The sequence below is a fragment of the Tupaia chinensis genome, unplaced genomic scaffold, assembly GCF_000334495.1.
Source record: "Tupaia chinensis unplaced genomic scaffold, TupChi_1.0 Scaffold146346_1, whole genome shotgun sequence".
Classification (NCBI taxonomy): Eukaryota; Metazoa; Chordata; class Mammalia; order Scandentia; family Tupaiidae; genus Tupaia; species Tupaia belangeri.
Window position 1 is genome coordinate 479076 of NW_006206202.1, and position 21566 is coordinate 500641.

At 45.3% G+C, this 21566-nt stretch overlaps 1 protein-coding gene across 1 annotated transcript in view; it reads right to left on the reverse strand.

Moving 5' to 3' along the window:
- TANC1 (tetratricopeptide repeat, ankyrin repeat and coiled-coil containing 1) overlaps positions 1-21566 on the reverse strand; it is a gene marked incomplete in the record, with an annotated part of 175626 nt that overhangs the window by 46409 nt on the left and 107651 nt on the right. Inside the window, 7 exon segments of the mRNA XM_027768446.1 lie at positions 5-55; positions 8748-9355; positions 13335-13501; positions 14656-14887; positions 17482-17633; positions 18725-19006; positions 20060-20161. Of these exon segments, the coding sequence (XP_027624247.1) occupies positions 5-55; positions 8748-9355; positions 13335-13501; positions 14656-14887; positions 17482-17633; positions 18725-19006; positions 20060-20161 (1594 nt within the window).

Below are 21566 nucleotides of genomic sequence, written 5' to 3' on the forward strand. Positions count from 1 at the left end.
GTGCAGCTTGCCCTCCTGTCGGGAGAACATGAATGCCAAGAGTGCGTGTCCATTCCTAGGATGAGCAACAAAGAAGTTCATGACAAAAGGTCCCCGTCCACTGCCCACAGGCCCTCAGTATGAGCCACTCTCCTGGTGTTTCAGCATGGCTACATGGAACAGCAAACAGCTGCCTCTTTACAACGAGGGCAAGTGCTGTGTAGTCTTTTTTGGGGGGGGGAGGTTTTTGCTATAGGGCGAGTACACTCGCCAGAAAGACAGAGAGAGACAGAGACAAAGAAAGCGAGAAATCACCTCCCAGGGGGATGGTCACGCTGCAATCCCTTCTTTTCCATTCTCCTCTCGGGATCCTGGACACACACACACACACACGCCTGGCATGAGTTTAAGCCATCGGGTCCGGGACTCAAACCACAGTCGGCTACATAGGAGTTCAGCGACATAGCCCTTACGCTAACTGCTGGTCCCAGTGCTGTGTATTCTTAGGAGTAATTTTGGGGGTTTTCTAGATTCCTCTCGCTCTGTGGAGTGACCCATGCCAAAGCCCTAAGGCACGGCAGGTCTACACCTTTGGAACCACCTTGTGTACTGATTTATGCCCTCTATGAGACTGGGGGTCTTGTCTAAGTTACAATGCCTAGAATGTGCCCAGCACTGAGAAAAGCTACAAACGTGTTTCCTAGATGGATAGACGATGGATGGTGGAAGGACAGACAGACGGAGAAGAACCACGCTTGGGCCTGGCCTTCTGGCCTTCCCTCAGGATAGTCACCACTTGGGGTAGGCCTGGGCCAGATGACAAAGCCTTACCATGGGAAGAACAGAAAGAGCAGGCCATAATAGGCAACAGCTCATGATCTGAAGCAGCAGGGATCCCAGGCTTGGAGGGAACAGAGGTCCTGGGGGGGACAAAGCTGAGAGTGGACTTGGGGCAGCTGGGCATGCGGGGGACACTCAAATGACACCACCCATTCACACTCCACTAACCCTTTCAGGAAGGAGCCACCCTGCCCACCTGCCCTCTCCAACTATAGAACTCATTCTGTCCCCTTCAGACTCTGCCTTTGTCTGAGCCAATCTGTTTGGGAAAGACACCTGGCGTTTGCGTCTTCCAAGAGAAGTGACTCCTGTGCACGGAATTATTTTCACTTTTATCAACCTGGCAACTTTGAGCTGCTGTTTCATGGGGGAAGGGGTAGTTTTAGATGTAAAGGATAAACATTTTACACACACACACACACACACACACACAGTTTTTAAATGGACATTTATTTATATGTATATATGCATACGTGTGTGTATGCAATTCATTTTCCTGGTCATTGCTAATCTAAATGATGAGAAGTATGCATTGTTTAAATTGTGTTGTCTTATTTAAATTTATCCAAAGGCAGGCCTCTTTCTCAGACAGGTTATAAACCATGTGAGAATGAGGAAATGAGGCAGATGAAGACTAACAGACTTGTTTCTGTGTCACAGGGGAGGTCAAGAGCTTAAGGCCACGATGCCCACTGAGCATCTGTTGAACATTCTGCAATGCTATGGAACTTTTGAGCACAAGCCTATATCCCCTACACACTTCTCCGAGATGAAAGCCTCCCATGCTCTCACCTCTCCAGAGCAGGATGTTCCATGGAAACCACACTCTGCTACCCTCTCCATGGGTGGTCCTGAGGTTCAATCTGGTCTGGATGATACCAGTCAGGGCCTCACTCCCAGCCACAGGCTGAGGTTCCCAGCTGACTGAGCTCAGTGGCTACGCCAACTGTGTCCACCACACTCAGTGTCATGGCTGGTCCTTTCAAGGTAATGCCTACATTCCCTTCAGTAGCCAGGTCAAAGGTTTCCAGTAGTCTCAGCTAAGCAATGGCTTTCCTCTTCTCTAAGGAGAGAAAGCCCCAGGCAACTGTCACACATCTGGCTCTTGTGTTTCCTACCCCAACATGTTTTCCTGCCTTCCGGCTCCTGGGACCACCTTCAGTCTAAGACCACCTGCATTCACGGGTCTGCTCCTTTTTCCAAGCATTCAAATACTAAGTTTTCGCTGTATGCCAGATGAAGAAACCTGACTGATCATCTCAACTGCCCACACGACACTGAATCCCTGAGTGCGCTCACATTACTCAATGGAGGCCTGGCTAGGTTAAGTGATTTGTCCAAGACCAAATGGCCAGAAAGAGATAGCAGAGATTTGAATCACAATCTTTTAGAGCTAAAAGCTTGAATTCCTGACCAATGTCACATGGCTCCTCATTCCTTCACTAACATCTGCCCCATAACTGCCTCCAACTTTGTACTGGGTGTTCTACATGGAGCCAGACAGTGCTACCCTTGAGAAGATCTCAGCAAGGAGACACAAAAACGAGGCATCATTCAGCTTGAACGGGGACAGACATGTGAGAATGAAGGGAAGGCAGGCTGCTTCTCACTTAGCTCCCTTCCTTTCCTGTTTTGCATTTCCAATTTCTCTTCCTTTAGGGATTATGTGTCTGCCCAGAGTCTCTCAGTAAAGATTCCAGCAATGTCCCAATCTCCTAACCAAAAACCTCCCTTCTATTCAACCACTTCAAACCTTTCAACCCACAACTCCCCCTCCCAATATGCTGTCTCCTTGTTCACCCCTCACAGCCAAAGGAAGGAGACTTCAAAGGATCCAGGTCCCTCTTCCCCCTCATGCTCCTCCTCCCTCGTCTCTAGGCAGCACCACAGCCTCTTTCCTTGACGTTTCCCCCCAAGTCCGGCACTCTCTTTCCTCTATCTATGCATCAGCAAACTGTGCCACACCTCTCCACCCATGATGCCAGATCTTCCAGTGCCAACCTCGTCTCCAAGCCTCAGACCTCACTTTCCACTGAACCTGTCTGCAAGCTCAAAGTGCCAAAACTCTACCCTTCCCACACCCTCTGCCTTTCTTACCATTTCTTTTTTTGTTTTTTGGAGAGGTTTTTGCTATAGGACGCGTGCGCTTCCCAGACAGACAGAGAGAGACAGAGAGACAGAAAGCAAGAAATCATCCCCCAGGGTGGATGGTCACGCCGCAATCCCTTCTCCTCCATTCTCCTCTCGGGATCTTGGGCACGCATGCACACGCGCCCGGCATGATTTTTAAGCCACTGGGTCCGGGACGCGAACCACGGTTGACTACATGGGAGTCCAGCAACATAGCCATTACGCTAACTGCTGGTCCCGTCTTTCTTACCATTTCTAAAAGCAATGTCATTCTTACTTTCTCAGGGTTAACTTCTTCAAGTCACCTACATCTCCTCCTCCATGACTCTGCCCACAGGCCAAGCCACACCCAGCTACGTCCAGTCAGCAAGGTCTGACTTCATCCCACTCCATCTCCAATCCTAGTCCACAAGTCCCTGCTCCTGCCTGGACAGTGGTGCCCACTCCACACCTTCCACACTCCTGTCTACACAAGATGATATGTGCTCCAGAACCTTCAGAGGGCCCCCAGAGATGACGGATACAGAGCTGCACTCCTAGCAAATCTGGTTGTCATCTCTTTCTTTTTTCAAGTTTATTTATTTATCTCATATGTGAGAGACAGACAGACAGGCAACCCCAACAGGGTCTTCATGCCTCAGTCCATGTCTTGTCTTAGCCAGCCTACATCACAGGCCTGTAAGTACCTGGTGTGCTTCCCCATGTGGGTCCAGTTGTGTTACTGTTGTGTCACCTCCTAGCCCCCTTCTGTCAGTTCTTTCTGCTCCTCTCTTCATGATAAAAGTGCCAAACTAGATCTGTTGCCAGAACGTGGCCTGCGCTGCCTTCATAGCTCCTTCTGTCTGTGCTAGCCTTGTGCTACTATTAATTTCCTATCCATCGTGCCTCAAGTTAATGGCATGGGTAAAAGAGCAGAGAGGAGATTGCTCTAGATTACAACAGTGTTTGTGCAACACTAATGAACTGATGGATCCAGGAAATGGTCAATGACTCCTAGCATTACAGAGAAGCATTAAGATGTTACATGCCTCCTGACAGAAATACTCGCCACCAGCTATTAAGTGCTCTTAGAAAAAAAAATTATATAAAAATCAAGCCTCTGGATTTAACTGTCAGTTTACAGGAAATAGAGGTGACAGATGAACCCAGGAAAAATACCATAAGAATGAATTCAGCAATACGAACTGGGAAATCATACAAAAAAGTGCCTAGTTGCTCTATTTAAACAAATCGTGGGAGGAAAAAATACAAAAAGAGTAGGGGCTGGGGAACGATAGATTAAAAGAGAGAAAATTGAATGTATTTTGTAGACTTTTTGAATCCTAATTTGAACATTAAAAAAAAGGAAGTAGTAAAATCAGCCTAGTAAAACATTTCAGGATGCTGAAAAACTGCTAATACTTTAGATACGATCATGGTAATGGTATGGTTAAGTAAGAAAACATTCCTTTTTCAAGTGTAGAGTCAATTATTTAAAAGGACCCCAACCGTGGTTGACTACATGGGAGTCCAGCAACATAGCCATTACGCTAACTGCTGGTCCCGTCTTTCTTACCATTTCTAAAAGCAATGTCATTCTTACTTTCTCAGGGTTAACTTCAAGTCACCTACATCTCCTCCTCCATGACTCTGCCCACAGGCCAAGCCACACCCAGCTACGTCCAGTCAGCAAGGTCTGACTTCATCCCACTCCATCTCCAATCCTAGTCCACAAGTCCCTGCTCCTGCCTGGACAGTGGTGCCCACTCCACACCTTCCACACTCCTGTCTACACAAGATGATATGTGCTCCAGAACCTTCAGAGGGCCCCCAGAGATGACGGATACAGAGCTGCACTCCTAGCAAATCTGGTTGTCATCTCTTTCTTTTTTCAAGTTTATTTATTTATCTCATATGTGAGAGACAGACAGACAGGCAACCCCAACAGGGTCTTCATGCCTCAGTCCATGTCTTGTCTTAGCCAGCCTACATCACAGGCCTGTAAGTACCTGGTGTGCTTCCCCATGTGGGTCCAGTTGTGTTACTGTTGTGTCACCTCCTAGCCCCCTTCTGTCAGTTCTTTCTGCTCCTCTCTTCATGATAAAAGTGCCAAACTAGATCTGTTGCCAGAACGTGGCCTGCGCTGCCTTCATAGCTCCTTCTGTCTGTGCTAGCCTTGTGCTACTATTAATTTCCTATCCATCGTGCCTCAAGTTAATGGCATGGGTAAAAGAGCAGAGAGGAGATTGCTCTAGATTACAACAGTGTTTGTGCAACACTAATGAACTGATGGATCCAGGAAATGGTCAATGACTCCTAGCATTACAGAGAAGCATTAAGATGTTACATGCCTCCTGACAGAAATACTCGCCACCAGCTATTAAGTGCTCTTAGAAAAAAAAAATTATATAAAAATCAAGCCTCTGGATTTAACTGTCAGTTTACAGGAAATAGAGGTGACAGATGAACCCAGGAAAAATACCATAAGAATGAATTCAGCAATACGAACTGGGAAATCATACAAAAAAGTGCCTAGTTGCTCTATTTAAACAAATCGTGGGAGGAAAAAATACAAAAAGAGTAGGGGCTGGGGAACGATAGATTAAAAGAGAGAAAATTGAATGTATTTTGTAGACTTTTTGAATCCTAATTTGAACATTAAAAAAAAGGAAGTAGTAAAATCAGCCTAGTAAAACATTTCAGGATGCTGAAAAACTGCTAATACTTTAGATACGATCATGGTAATGGTATGGTTAAGTAAGAAAACATTCCTTTTTCAAGTGTAGAGTCAATTATTTAAAATGAAATGTCACGATGTTTACAATTTTAAAATAATTTTTAATTAACGTATAATGATTGTACCTATTTGTGGGGATACAATGCTATTTTTCAGTACAGGAACACAATGTGTAATGATTGGATTAGGGTAATTAGTATACCAATTATCTCCATCGTTCATCATTACGTTGGGTTGGGAGATGTTTGTAATTTAGTATACCTCACACACACACAAAACCAAAGGTAGCAAATACTGTAAAATGTGAGGACTGTTCAAGTCTAACATAAAAGACTGAGAAACTACTTGTGTGTAAGTTTGTGTTGTGGGTGTGTGTATTTTTTAGGCTTATTCATTTCTTTCTTTCATGGGTCAGAGAGACAGGTCCTGATGCTGCAACCTATCCCCAGCTTTGGCCACCTTTGAATTATGGGCCCATGCATGCCCAGCATACTCAGGAAGGTCTCTGGACCCGAAGCTGGAACCTTCCCACATGGGTCACCCTTGAAGAACATCATGTTTTATCGCTAACCTCTGTCTGGCCCTGAGGAAGGGAAGTAGCAGATCCTCTTAAGAACTTACTTAATAGCCGTTACCACTCAATGAGAAGATACTCATACTTTTTATAGATAGGGAAGTAAGGCTTGGAAAATTAAAATAATGTATGCACAGGAAATACCAAAGAACCGATGGAGTCGGAATGAAAAACCAGATTTTCAAGGTATTAGTATATTCATCCTGTTTGTAAAAATCCTAAAAACAATGGATAAGTCCAACTAAAGTACTCTGAGTTTGTCTACTAGGAGGTTGGTACAGTCACGAAAAATGAAAATGTCCATTGTCTAATACTTCCTAACAGCTTTCCTGCTATGTGTAAAGGAAAAAGAAAGAAAGAGGACAAGAATTCTGAGTGAAGATTATTTGTATGCTGTGTAAAACGCTATGGAAAGAGTCCAAGCTAGAAAGTGAAGTGCCACTGTCTCTGGGTGCTGAACTTCTCTACTTTTTTCCTTCAATAGCTGGGCAGAAATACAACCATTTGGGATGAGGGAAGAAATGCTACCTTCTTTCAAAACCCAAATGTCGCCATGCACGTGAAACACATGAAACACTTTCTAGACGTCACCCTCATTTCCTGAAGTCCCACAGGCAGTGTGCTCCCTGAAGCACTGCTACCTCCTGCCTCACCCTCCCTTCCTGTCCTTGTCTGAGGAATTTCTTTATCTGCCACAGTACTTTGCACATAGTGGGGCCTCAACAAGGGCCACAGAAATGGATCCAGAACCTCCCTGCCGACTTGGTTCTATATGGTCTCTGCCTGCTTAATGAGACTCAGTATAGGTGTTCTGGGAAAATGTCAACTTGTACTACCCGAGTGAGTGTCTCCTGAAATTCTGCACCCTTAGCACCCCTCCTACCTCCCCTTAGCTCAGGCCCTGCCCTAGGGGAGTTCCCACACCTACCGTAAGAACACAGCAGCCTTCAGGAATCTGTGACTGGGCTGTGTACCCTCTTGGCACCAAGTATGGAGTAGCCCAAATGAAGCAAAGCTCAGTAAGGATAATCCAACACTTCAGCCTCCAATATAGAAACAAACCTCACTCCCTGCTGGAGTCCTCTCTCTCTCTCTCTCTCTCTCTCTCTCTCTCTTGTTTATTTATTTCTTCTAAGAATGAGAAAGACAGAGTGAGAGAGAGAAAGAAACAGAGAGACAGCACTCCCAATAGAGAGACAACACTCTCAACAGAGACACACTATTCCCAACAAGGTCTAGCCTCGACCAGCCCCAGATCATGGGCATGCCTGTGACCAGCACACTCAGAGAGGTCTCCAGATGCAAACCTGGAACCTTCCCATGTAGATCAGCCTTGCAGAGCATTGTGTTTTAGTGCTGTGCCACCATATGGCCCCCTTTTCACTGTTTTTATACTTCAACAAACTCAACTATAGCCTGCCTTCCTAGGAAATGGCCCCGCTTGGCCAGATATGTTACAGCACACATTTCACCTAGCTATTATCATCTGGCAAAATAGCCTAGATGTTGTAGTTTATTGCCCCAAACCAGGTTCAAAAGATAACAACCACCCCTTGGCCTAGTGTCAACTAAGAAACAACAGTCACAATACAAAACAGCAGCTAGACCCATCAGGTCAATGCTCAATGTATGTGCATGGGTGGAGGGAAGCCCACAGGGCTTATTCCCCTCTTCACTTCTGGATCCCAGCACCTGGTTAAATGCCCACCACAAGCCGAAGCAGGTAGCTTAGCACCATTACCAGTATAGGGGCAATTCAGACTCGCAAAAAAACAGAAGCCATTCAGGAGAGCAGAGGCGCAGGCTAGGGCCAGGCAGCGGGGAGGGCTTGAGCTTGAGCATATCGTTAATCTGAAAGCATCTGTACCCTCGAATTCCCTTCCTGGCCTCTCACCCATTACAAAGACACCTGAGAGCCAGGCTCTCCTCCCTGGCCCCTCCAGTGGAATTCCGCTGAGGGCGGTGGAGAGAGGTGCCTCACCTGCTGCACTGAGCTGAACCAGAAATACAAAGGTAGGGGCCAGATCAGATCCTGGCGCTCCCTTATGGACACACAGACACATCGAATCCTGGCACTAGTCACCCACGTTGGAGTGGTGGCGGGGGAGTGGCGGGGCCAAGGATCCTAGACAGCCCGCAGTCCCACCAGGAGCGCCCTCTAGAGGCCGCTGCTCCCCGAGTACACTTTGCGCCTTCATGGTGTCAAAGCTGAGAGAGGGAGGGAATCTAGAAGAGAGTGGGCCGCAAACAGATTACCCAGACTTCCCTTTCATTCAGACACACTAGAATTTTAAAATTCTAGCCATTAAAGGAAGGACGTTTTGGTTTAGAAGCTGAGAGAATTTTCCATCACCCTCTCCTTACACCAAAAAGGGAAGAAACAAGCAAACAAAGCAGCAAAACTGAATTCTTCATCTGGGTCTCCGTCCCACTGCAACCGCGCAGCATGTCTGAAACACCTTCCCCAGTCAGCGGCACGAGGACCCTACCCGGGCTGCAGGCATGTACCTGGGCTCACACAGGAAGGCTGTGTTCTCGCCATCTGCTCTCCAGACGAGCCACTCCCTGAAGGATGGGTGGCAAAACATGCGGGTTTTGTCTCGCCTCTTAATGAGGAAGCAGGAGAGGGCATCCATCCTCTGCTGGAAGTCCTCCCATCCCTGCTCCCCTTGGACGTGGCCAGCATTAATCGCCTGGAAGATCTGCTCATCCGTCATGGGGTGGAGGGACGCGAGGGCCACGTTTAGGATGGGGAGCGCTCTCTCAAAGGCCGACTGAGTCATGAACTTCATGTTGCACTGCAGCAAATAGAGTTCAGACAGAGACACGGGCACCACCTTGTAGCTGGCACTCTTAATGACCAAGTGTCCCCGCTGGAAGAGGTCCAGGGTGAGTTTGAGGTACAGGTAGGAGCCAAGGCTCCGCAGCACCAGGTGGCTGCTCACTTTCCCGATGAGGGCGGCATCGGCCTTGCCGTTCAGGGAGATGTTGCTGAGGATGTCCTGGCTGCTGTGGACCCTGTGCTGGACGTAGGCATGCAGGTCGCTGTGGATGTCTTTGTTGTCTGGGAAGTCATCTAAGGAAAGCTTGACAAATGGCAGTGCGCTTATGATCTCCTGGGAAAGACACAAAAGCCCACGGTGTCATTCCACAGAGATTCCTATCTTTTAGCAACATTTCAAACCAGACTCACTAGTTTTCTTTCAAGGAGGATTTTTCGTGGATTACAGGGACTCATTGTTTCATATCAAAACATGTAATAGGATAAGGTAAAGATAAAAAAGCTTATGTGAAAGAAATCCTGATACGAGATTGAATCAGTCAAGGCTTTCCCAAGGCCTTTACCCGAAGACTCAGGGCCAAGGAATAAGTGAGAGCCCCATGCAGACAGTGGAACTGGAAGGGTACCCAGGGCTATAGGGGGCAGTGAGACCCTGCAGGTGACCCCATACCCGTAATCTTACACTGTGTGACTAGTACAGCAAGCACAAAGCAACACTGCATGTCTAAGAACACAGCCAGACTCCGAGGTAAGAGGCAGTCCTCTCCCCACGTCAGCTAGCGGGGCTGTGTAAACTGAGCAGGAAATCCAAGACTGCCCCAGCTTGTCCCATAACAGCTTTCATTACCAAGCTGCCATGCCATGGTGCAGCCTATTCTCATTTTTTTTTAAAGTTTATTTACGTATTTTGAAAGGTGGAAGGGAGGGACCAACTGACCCCAAACAGGGTCTTCACACTGCACTCCACCCCCAACCAACCCAGGTGTGCACAGGGAGACCCTGGGACGAGAACCTAGCACCCTGCCATGTGGCTCCAGCAGTGCAGATCATGTCATAACTGCTGCACCACTGCAGCCTGCCCTGTCATCATTTTTTAATTGTTTGTAAAAAAGTATAATATACACACAGAGGTTCACAACTCATAATTGCACAGTAACTTTAATTTATATAAAGTCAAACATACACTTGTAACCAGCAATCAGAAACAACATCACCAGTTCCCAGAAGTCTCACTTCCTCTTCCTGCCTCTCCCTGTTTCAAAGAGCACTACCCTGACACCTAACAGCAGAGAGGAATTTTGCCTATTTGGTTTTTTCAAACTTTTTTCTATCACTTTTCAGTATAAGTGCTCATTTAATGTAACTTGGAGGCATAAGGCAGAGTGCAATTAATCCCGATCTGTGTGGACACTAACTGAACCTCTGCAAATGTGCACAGCTAGGAAGTAAAATATAGGCCCCATGTTCTTGTCCTGCACTCCTTGCTAAATCAGGTTTAGGGCATGAAGAAATAACTGAAAAGCATATGAATCAAATGTCTAAACACCAATTTTGACTGAAGTCTAGCTCTAGTTTTAATAAGAGAAAAATGAGTTAACCAACTTTGATTTTTTTTTTAAAGTTTTTGCCATAGAGCACATGCACTCACCAGAGAGAGACAGAGAAAAGAAAAGAGAAATTACTGACTCCTACCCACCAGAAGGAATGGCCACACTGCAATCCATTCTTGTACATTCTCCTCTCAGGATTTTGGACATGCATGCAGATTGCCTGGTATGTTTTCAAGCTACCAGGTCCAGGACTCAAACTACGTTCAGCCATGTGGGAGTCCAGTGCCTTAACAACCATGCAACCTACTGGTCCCAACCAGCTACTATTTTTAAATATTTATCACAGGGCAAAAATATCTGTTTGTCTTTACTGAAAAAAGGGGAGATGTAGAGGAAGTCCATGGTCTAGATATAATTTCAAGCCCAACCAAGTGGTGAATGTCGCTAAGACACTGTGCTCTGTAGGTTGGGACCACAGGAGAAGCCCAGGTTTACTTTCTAAAGGTTAGGTGCAATGCAGCTTGTAATCTCAGCAACCTGAAGAGGCTGAGGCAAGAGACTCATGAGTTTAAGCCTGGTCTGGGCAACACGGCAAGATCGCCATCTTCTTTGTTTTGGAGAGATTTTTGCTATAGGGCGTGTGTGCTCACCAGAAAGACAGAGAGAGAGATAGAAAGTGAGAAGTCAACCCCCAGGGGGGATGGCCACGCTGCAATCCCTTCTCCTCTCGGAATCTTCGGCATGCACGCACACATGCCTGGCATGAGTTTAAGCCACCAGGTCTGGGACTTGAACCACGGTCGACTACATCATGGGCATCCAGTGACATAGCCATTCCGCTAACTGCTGGTCCCAGCAAGATCGCCATCTTTAAAAAAAAAAAAAAAAAAAAAAAAGACGGCGCAAGTTTTTGCCATAGAGCACATGCACTCACCAGAGAGAGACAGAGAAAAGAAAAGAGAAATTACTGACTCCTACCCACCAGAAGGAATGGCCACACTGCAATCCATTCTTGTACATTCTCCTCTCAGGATTTTGGACATGCATGCAGATTGCCTGGTATGTTTTCAAGCTACCAGGTCCAGGACTCAAACTACGTTCAGCCATGTGGGAGTCCAGTGCCTTAACAACCATGCAACCTACTGGTCCCAACCAGCTACTATTTTTAAATATTTATCACAGGGCAAAAATATCTGTTTGTCTTTACTGAAAAAAGGGGAGATGTAGAGGAAGTCCATGGTCTAGATATAATTTCAAGCCCAACCAAGTGGTGAATGTCGCTAAGACACTGTGCTCTGTAGGTTGGGACCACAGGAGAAGCCCAGGTTTACTTTCTAAAGGTTAGGTGCAATGCAGCTTGTAATCTCAGCAACCTGAAGAGGCTGAGGCAAGAGACTCATGAGTTTAAGCCTGGTCTGGGCAACACGGCAAGATCGCCATCTTCTTTGTTTTGGAGAGATTTTTGCTATAGGGCGTGTGTGCTCACCAGAAAGACAGAGAGAGAGATAGAAAGTGAGAAGTCAACCCCCAGGGGGGATGGCCACGCTGCAATCCCTTCTCCTCTCGGAATCTTCGGCATGCACGCACACATGCCTGGCATGAGTTTAAGCCACCAGGTCTGGGACTTGAACCACGGTCGACTACATCATGGGCATCCAGTGACATAGCCATTCCGCTAACTGCTGGTCCCAGCAAGATCGCCATCTTTAAAAAAAAAAAAAAAAAAAAAAAAAGTCTGGGCATGGCAGTGTATGCCTGTAGTCCCAGCTGGGAGGCTAAGTCAAAGGACTGTAACAGGGCAAGACCCTGTCTTTAAAAAAAATTTATGGCCTGGCTCCATGTTGCAGCAGCAATGTACTGCTCACATAAGAAGTTGGTTACTACATGGTGACCATAGTTCGAACCCCTGGCTGGGTACGCCTGAAACATGCTGGGCATTAGCATGAGTGCCCAAGATCCAAGACTGGAGGATAGAAGAAGGGCTCAGAGCATAATCAAACCGTGTGCTCTGTTGTCTGTCTTGTGTGTGCAAACACACTACAATGAATAAAGAAAGATCTCTTTAAAAAAGAGAGAGAAAACTCTAATGTAAGGTTTAGATGAGGGGAAAAAGGTGAAAAAGAAAAAGAAATCATTGTCCACCTTCCCAAAAATGTAACCTAATTTTAAGTTTTATAAAAAATAGTACTCCGGCTAGCCCACGGCCTGAGAGTTAAGGCAAGTAGATCCCACAGGGCTGAATGCATGGTTTGAGTCTGAGACCTGGCAGCTTGAAAAACATGCTGGGTGGCATGTATATGTGGGAATTCCAAATCCAGGGAGGTGGAAGAAAAAGGACTATGGTGTGATCATGTCCCATGGGGCGGGAGGTGAGAAAAGAAATGAAAACCCACAACGTTCCATAACGAACCCATGCAAATGACCACTAGAAGGAATAGCTGTACACTCCAGGTGCTGGCTGCCACCTACATAGCCCCATTTGCTGCATACGCTAAACCATGACTAGACACTAGGATCTGAGACATGTAGGTACAGCTCAGTGTTAATAGGAAGCTCACCCGGCACCTTGATAATTACGCCTCAAGGCTAAAAAGGTCAGAGTTGCGCACATTTGGTGATCTTTGGACTCATTTTTCAAAGTTCCGATATAGTTTTTAATCCAGCACTTAGATGGTTTATGACAGTTTAAGTTATTAGTATTTACTATCACTGGGAAACTGGAGTACAGGGAGTTGGAAAGAGATTTAAAAATTATTTTGTTACCTGAAAATTTGCTCTTACAGTCACAATCAACTTCAACCAGGCAGGAAATTTAGAAATAATTTTGGTAATAAATGAAGAAAGCGTATCTCCATAATCAGGTTTATGAAACTCAGCTTCATTTAAGCCATCTATCAAAATAATGTATTCTTCTTCAGGAATTTTCTGTTCTAAAGGATAAAATAATGTTTTCAAATGAAGAAATTATACATTTCTATAAGCTCTTACCATCCAGTGTATTTTAATGTGCAGTTTAAAGTGTTAGTAAAAACTTAAAAGGTTTCCATATGGCAGAAGAAATGGTTTTCACAGAAGCATATTTTCTATTAAATTTATAATGAAAACTGGAGGACATAGCCAAAAGGAAACCAATTCTCACAAAACAGTTTCCAGAAACATTGCATTACACAGATCAGCAGAATCTCACTCATGTACATCACAGCCAGCTCTTCATAACACAGCAAAAGTAATACCTAACACATGCAGAAACCCAACCTGGAAAAGACAGTAGGGCCCCCATAAGAATGTCTAAGTAGATTCCAGATTAAAACAAAAACAAACACACCCACCAAAGACCAACTGCCCAGTGCAAGCCATATAGTAGTGAGAGCTCCACTTTATAGGCCCCTAGAACAGGGTTAACTAACCAAAATAAATAAAGAAATAAAGAAAATAAAGACTTCTGCCACAGCTTAACTCTAGTTTTCAACTCTCTGCCCAGGGAACCGAGGAGAAATGATGACATGTCTGTTTTGATCCCTCTCTCCAGCACCTTCTTGTAGAAATGCCATGTAGGCAGATAAGATGCAAAGGAGGTAGGTGGAGTAAAGATGGAAAACCAAAGGGCCCAATCCATCAACAGTGTCCCTTATCTTTGGAATATTCAGGGGCTAAAAGTCCAATGGAAACTTCTAGAAATGGCTTTAGGTTTTTAACTTGACAGGGGCCTTGACAAAAACATATGCTATGCTGGAAAATGTTCCAAATAATCCACCTAATCCCCTGCTACTGAGGGGGACAAGATATGCAAACAACAGCCTTCAAGGGTACATCGTTATGAAATAGCCTACAGCTACAAATTACCTGCTTTGGAACAGTTCGACTGTAGAATTTACTCTTATTAGAGATGTTTCATTTTAAACTATGCCATGGGCAAAGGTGGTAAGCAAGGACCTCAGGAAGACGGTTCTGAGGAAGGTGACCTGATGTCTGCTGTTTTGCCCACCTCACTTCCATTCAGGTTGACCACCCTCCTCCTGAGGACTACCTGCGTATGCTATGCTACTACTGAGGGAGAGCATTCTGTGTTGCCGCTCGGACGTACCATTTCTCAGAGCTGTGAGTGGCTCCAGCACTCCCCTCCTGAAAGCCGCCACTGGGTCCTGCACACAGGAGCGGAGGCTCAGCATGCTCTGCAGCTGGGGCTCCTTTATCAGAAGTTCTCTGTAGGCGGCCAGCTGATGGGATCGGCAGAGCAAGGCCGCGATGCTGTGCACGAACTCAGGCACCAGACACGTGTAGGTGTTGTCGGCCTGGCAGTAGTGGTAGGCCACCACCTACGGAGGAAGCACAGACATCAGCATCGCCTCTCCCGCCTCACTCAGCTCTTCCACCACTTAAACAGAAACCTCACTCTGCCTGTTCCCCAAGCTAACAAGATACATGGCTTCTACTTCCCATGAATGAGGCATTCCTTTGCCTAATTGATTCATTTATCCCTTCCTTCATTTGTGTGATTTGTTGAGTTCTCAGTAGATCTTTAATTATAGTCATAAATCCACGCTCTTTAACACACAAATCAGCATAGCTTACTCCATATTGAATATAAGTGAATAGATGTCATTCAAAAAACCTCAAGCTCACTGCTATGGTTCAGATAATGGTTTTTCTTCCAAAGGTTCATGGTCTGCTAACTTGGCCTCTAGTGTAATGACTTTGGGAGGTCGAAAGACCTTAAAGACGTGAGCCATGATGAGATGGCACCATCCACTTGGCTGGGGTTATGGAAGGGACAAACAGAGAGTAGGAATTCTGTTTCCTCTCTGCTTCTGTCGGCCAGGTTATGATGTGGCATGAGAGGCTGGCCTCATGTCAGCACCATGTCCGGGGCTTTCCAGCCACTGGAATTATGAAACAAACAAACTCCAATTCTTTAGAAATCATCTAGCCTTGGGTATTTCTGTTTAGCAACACATAACAGACTAAGACACCTACTCTGGTTTAAAGCAATCCCAGTGTTCTCGACACCAAAAAGCACCATCTTCACTCCAATTCTGTTCTTAAAAAGAGCATTTTCTCTGAAGGGAACTATTTTGCTAATCCCCAAAAGCAGAAGATAAAGTTGGTGGCTGTGAAGTCACAAATGCTCCTTCTCCTGGCAGAAGAGTTCCCCACATCCACACTTTGTCAAGGGACACTGTGGAGAAGTTCTACAGAGATACTGTCAGAAGGAGGAAAATCATAAATTCCCAAATTTCTGAGCTGCCTGCATGCTGAGGGATGAGGAGTGGTGCCTTTGTTACAAGGGATTTGCAGGGGCGATAAGTTATTTCTTAGAGACCTTAGGAAAGTGCAGACACAGAACTCTCTTGGGGATGAGAGGTATTCTGGAGATGAATGAAACATCTGAGACTTTTCCAAGGAAGGATGAAAGAGGAATGTAAGTATGAGGTAAGAGGTGAAAGGGGGCCAAACACACTGATGTCAGGCGCTCCATGTTTCTCAGGAGCATCTGAGTCACTCTAGTTCCACTTGGCACTGCACACCCTACAGGAAGTAGGACAAGAACCACTAGTCACAGTTCACAGCTGAGGGCCAGAGACAGAGGGGAAAGGTCTTGCCAAGGTGACAGAGATGATGTGATATCTGGGGTTACAGCCCCTGGTCTGTGGACTCAAAAAACCAAGTGGAAGTAGTAGATGCAGAGTAGCTTTTCTCAGGCCAACGTGGACCCACCAGATGATTTCTAGCTTAAACTTACTATCAATACTCAGAAAAGTTGACTGCTCTTTCACTCTGCTGGAAATAGATTAGATGGAACACATGTGCAGTCCCCTGGACTTGTGTACATCTCCCCCATCACATTCAGTACCAAGCCTTGCAGGATGTTTGACAAAAGCAGCCTCACAACTCAACAGTGTGTTACAAAATCAACTGTGAACCACAATGGCTTATGTATTTAATAAAATGAGTTCAAATTCCAAGAATGGATGCCAGGATTTAAGAATAAGTGTGGTTTCACAGTGCTTTTGCTTCTGTTCTATGACTACGTACACCCAAGAGCTGGGTCTCTAGGGAGATGTGTCTCTTAGTGTGGGTCACAGTTGAAGGTTGTTGGAGAATCATATGATGCATGGCTTTGAAGTCTGCACTGCATTCTCAGCTCAGATTGCCTATTCATGACCAGAAGACTGTAGGAAACCAACAGTCAGAGCATGGGGGCTGACCAAGCCAAGAATGACTGGTGTTTGGGAAGGAGCAGAGAAGGCAGGAATCTGGCGCAGAGCATCATTTATTTCAGTTCTCCCGCAGCAACTTCACCCCAAGGATCTCCTCACAAGGTCCCCTCATCACTGCCCATTGTTGGTGGGTCGCTATTTCCACCAACTCACACCTCTGCTGCCAAAGGAGACCCAGGTAGCTCACCAGGGTGAGAGACAGAGTCAATGCAGGAGGGCGGCTCAGGAACCAGCGATGGATGCTGAGCAGAAGGGAGATTTCAGACACCTCTGTGACATGTTTAGGAAGAGAGAGTCAGCCAAGCTTCTCATGGATTGACACAGGGAACTAAAGGCCCAGGCCAAGGAGCGGGGCAGAAAAGGATTGGGTCCAGTCAAAGGCTTCCGACTCCTGCTCACATAGCCAGTTAAGGGGAACACATGCTACACGGAGGGCAGGTGTTGCCTTCAGCTGTTCTGAGGAATTCTTTAAAAAATCCATTGTTTAAGATGGCTCAAAGTCCACTGCCTATGTCGTAAGATACTTATTCACATCTTTCACTTGAGGTCCTCTAGCACGACTTTATCTAAAGCTACACACTTTACCATTAAGCAATGTTGTCTCTGTTTTAAGATCTCTTTTCCAATCCACCTCTCAAAAACCAAGCTGACAAATCTATCTGGAAGGCTTCAAAAAGACAAGTGCAGATTACCTTAGAAGCAAGGTATTTCACTGCATCCTCTCTCGGCCTCTGGTTTTCAGGAGCCCCAGCCCCAGCCGGTGTTTTAGCTGTGTTGAGGCCACTTGTGGAGGAACTCGGTGAAAGCAGTGGAGTGAAAGGAAGGTCCTGGGCAGAATCTGAAGCTGCAAAGACCCAATTCGTTACTTAACTCTCGTAGGAGCATGGTGGGATATGCGGTACGGTTCTTAATTAGTAGCGAGTATTTTAATATGCAATGACTGGACATAGCTCAAATGAACATACACCAAAATCTCACATGGCTCACTGTTCACGTTCACCACGTTTAGAGACACTTTCTGCTGTTTTACTTTTTGTTTTGTTTTCCTTCTCCTTAAGGAACAGAGTCTTGCTATGTTACCCAGACTGGCCTCGATCTCACAATCCTTCTGCCTCAGCCTCCAGATAGCTGGGACTACCTGTGTATACACCACTGTTCCCAGCTGGAGACACTTTTTTTTTTTTTTTTTTTTTTTGAGAGGTTTTTGCTATAGGGCACGTGTGTTTGCCAGAAAGAAAGTGAGAAATCACGTCCTGGGGGAATGGCCACACCATAATCCTTTCCCCACCATTCTCCTCTTGGGATCTTGGGCAGGTATGCACAGACGCCCAGCACAAGTTTAAGCAACCGGGTCCGGGACTCAAACCATGGTCAACTACATGGAAGTCCAACAACGTAGCCATTATGGCATCTGCTGGTCCTGAGGCACTTTCTTTTTAAAGGGTTTATTACATGTAAAATAAGCAGTGAAGAGTCAAATATTTAGCTACTCTCTCACACGTCTAACTTAGTCTTTACAGTTTGGGTAAGTCCAGTATATAAAAGGCTGTGGTGAACAGGGTACAAAAGATTCTGTGTCAGATTCCATTTGCACTGCTTTCCTAAGAGCCCAACTCCTCGGTCTTAGGACCAGCATTTCTCCAGGGCACTTGATCTGGCCTCACTGCCCACCTCTGCCTGTGTGAAGAGGGAGATAGAAGCCAGGATGGTGCAGGAGGACATCAGGGAAGGCTAGTCTCGACCTGTGCTGTCACTAAATACCCACTATGAACCATGAAGTATTAACAGAGTTCCCTTGACACACGGTCACACACCCGATACAGCAGCTGGAACAACCTGAGGAAAACTGGTAATTGATGTCTATCCAGATTGCGGTTTCCTCCATCTATCTTCTGTTAACATCATCAACTAGACAAGTAACTAAGACAGACGTACTTTTAGGTGATGAGCTGGGGCTGTTGGACGCAATCTGCCTCATACGGCTCCCATGGCAGCTCAGTGCCACCAGCTTAGAGATGATTGCTGTCTTCCCAAACCCCACATTTCCAACGACGACTGCTCCTCTATTTTCTGCCAGCTCTGTGTTCCTCAAATTGGCTTCTATCTGGTGAAAAAGCCAGTCCCTCCCCACGAACACAGAGTCTGTTGTGATGCTCGGCACTTCAAACAACAGGGGCTTCAACAAAATGTCTTGTGGCTTGTAGGGAGCAAATCGTGCTTTAACAGAAAAGAAGGTTAGTATTTTAGAAGACTGTCATAATTTTATATACTAAGAAATTCAATATATCATTGCGTATTACCCTTGGTGTGGTGTCACCCCGGAATGCGAGGGATACATTCCAAGATCCCCATGGAAACCTGACACCACGACTATGTGTACTATGTTTTTCCTAAACATACGTACTTATGATCAAGCTTAATTTATAAATCAGACACAGTAAAATATTAACATAAATAAATAACTAATAAATATATAATTATATCAAAACACTGTAATAAAAGCTATGTGCATGTGGTCTCTCTTTCAAAAAGTATCTTATTGTACTTTACTCACCTACTTTTGAACCACAGTTGACTGCAGGTGACTGAAATTGTGGGAATAACCATCACAGATAAAGGGGGCTACTGTGTGGCCACTACTTTTACCCCACAAGGGATCTGTTAAGGATTTCCCAGCCAGTTCTATTAATACTTCTCTAATACCCCCATTTATCGCACCCCACTGATCCTGTCATGTCTTCCTGAGTGGTCTCTCTAGTCTTCTCACGCCTCTGATTTATTCTCATGACTCAAGGCAGACACACAGAGGATTAGAGAAAGCAACGGGGCCCAAACTGCATTTCATCAGCAGCTCTGAAACCGGACTTAAGACCTGCTTCCCCTACTAGTGCTTGAGTCGCATGGAAACACACTTTCCCTCAGGATGGGAAAGAATGGGCCTGACGGTGCTTTGCTGCATGGCAAGCCTGCCAACCACACAACTGCCTCACAGGCTTGAACCGCACGCGGTCAGCCATGTGGGAGGTCAGTGATGTACCATTACACCATCTGCAGGTCCTATTATCACTTACTTTAAGGAAGAGGCCCCAACCTGTTATGCATACCCTAGAGAAATGTTTTTAGCACCCATGATCTTCACATCATATTTTTAACACAGTTGGTTTAAATGCTGGTTGTCACAGACTTTCACTGTCTAGTTCCATATACATTCCATTATACCCATCCCCACGGAGGACGCAGAATAAATACCTTTAACTTCCTGTGCCCTACCTCCGGCCGTATTATGCCACGGCAATCTAATCGACGTTCGAAGAGGAGCATTCCTCTGCCCATCTAAGTAACTCAGGTCTTCCAATTTGGTTGAGCTTGTTGCTGTAATTTGAAAGCAAAGTTTAGTCTCTTCCGAGATGCGTTTAACGCCATACCCAAATTACTGCAGGTTATAAATTACTAAGTATTTCAGTTCAGGCTTTCAACAAAATTTACTTAAAGGTGATTTGGTTTCTTCTGCTCCAGTTTATTTTCCCTGCAATATCATTCATTCACTGATATTGTGGTAAAAGCCAAGTGTTCCTCATTCTCAAAGTTATGTTGATATGGATGCCAGAATTCTCCATTTTTCCGGGAAAGAGACAGTTCTTCACTATCAGTTTTTTTTTTCTTTTAATAAAGAAATGTGACAACCAAGTGTCACACAGTAAAGTTATAGTCCTTACTGCAAACACACAGCATAGTACTAGATTCTCCTCTAGGAAGAAGGGAGCCTTTCGCTTTGCTAATTCCAACCTTGTTAAGTGACCATATTCCCCATGTACACATTCACAGCACGCAGGACACCAGAAGTCAGTTCTCAGCAATGAAGGCATAAACAAATTCCTACACTCCAAATATGTATGTGTTTTAAATTATATATTATACAGATGTATATATTGTTCATATTATATAGATGTAAGTATTTGTAAAAATTGTGTAAATAAGTAAGTACATTTATGTCTGACCACATCAGTAAGATTCACAGCATATCAATACCTCTTAAAAAGCATTAAATATCTGTCTATTCAAACATGTGTCCAAGTTGGATTATGAAAATAACCTAGTACAAAGTAACTGTTTATTTTTAGCAAATATATTTGTCTTAAAAATTATTTACATATACAACCTGGGTCACAATGAAAGACATCTAAATAAAAGTAACCTCATTTGGTTTATGGGTTAAATGGCCATATACAGTACTACTGATCTTACACATATGATTACCTTCCAGGACAGTAAAATAGATGCCACTCAATAACAAAATATCCATGTCATCCCAGGACAAAGACCCCGGAGGGAAGCTCATTCTACGGACTAGTGCATCTAAGGAGTGGTGCAGTCACTAGGGGGAACCAAGCTACATGGGACAGACATCAAGGTGGGCCACCTGTCTCCTGCAAGCCTCAGGCTATCCCACAAGATCTGTCTCAGTGTCCAAGCACCCTCTGTCCCAAGTTCTTCTCGTTTCCCCTCCTGTGGTGTCAGTCCTTTTCATCTTCACTGTCCACACCACTGCCTCTCATTCTTATACCAAACAAGCACTTGGGTGACTGTGATGGTGGATTTCCCTTTTGCGGCACCCTCTCCAGAGGGCAATCAAACACATGCCCTACCAACCCACCATCTCAGCCAGCAGAGAAACATCTGAAACCTTGAGTTCACAAGGGGACACACCTGTGCTTCTGTACCCTTGCGGTACAAAGCCATTGTCTAGTGCCTGTACACATTTACATGACTACTCAGC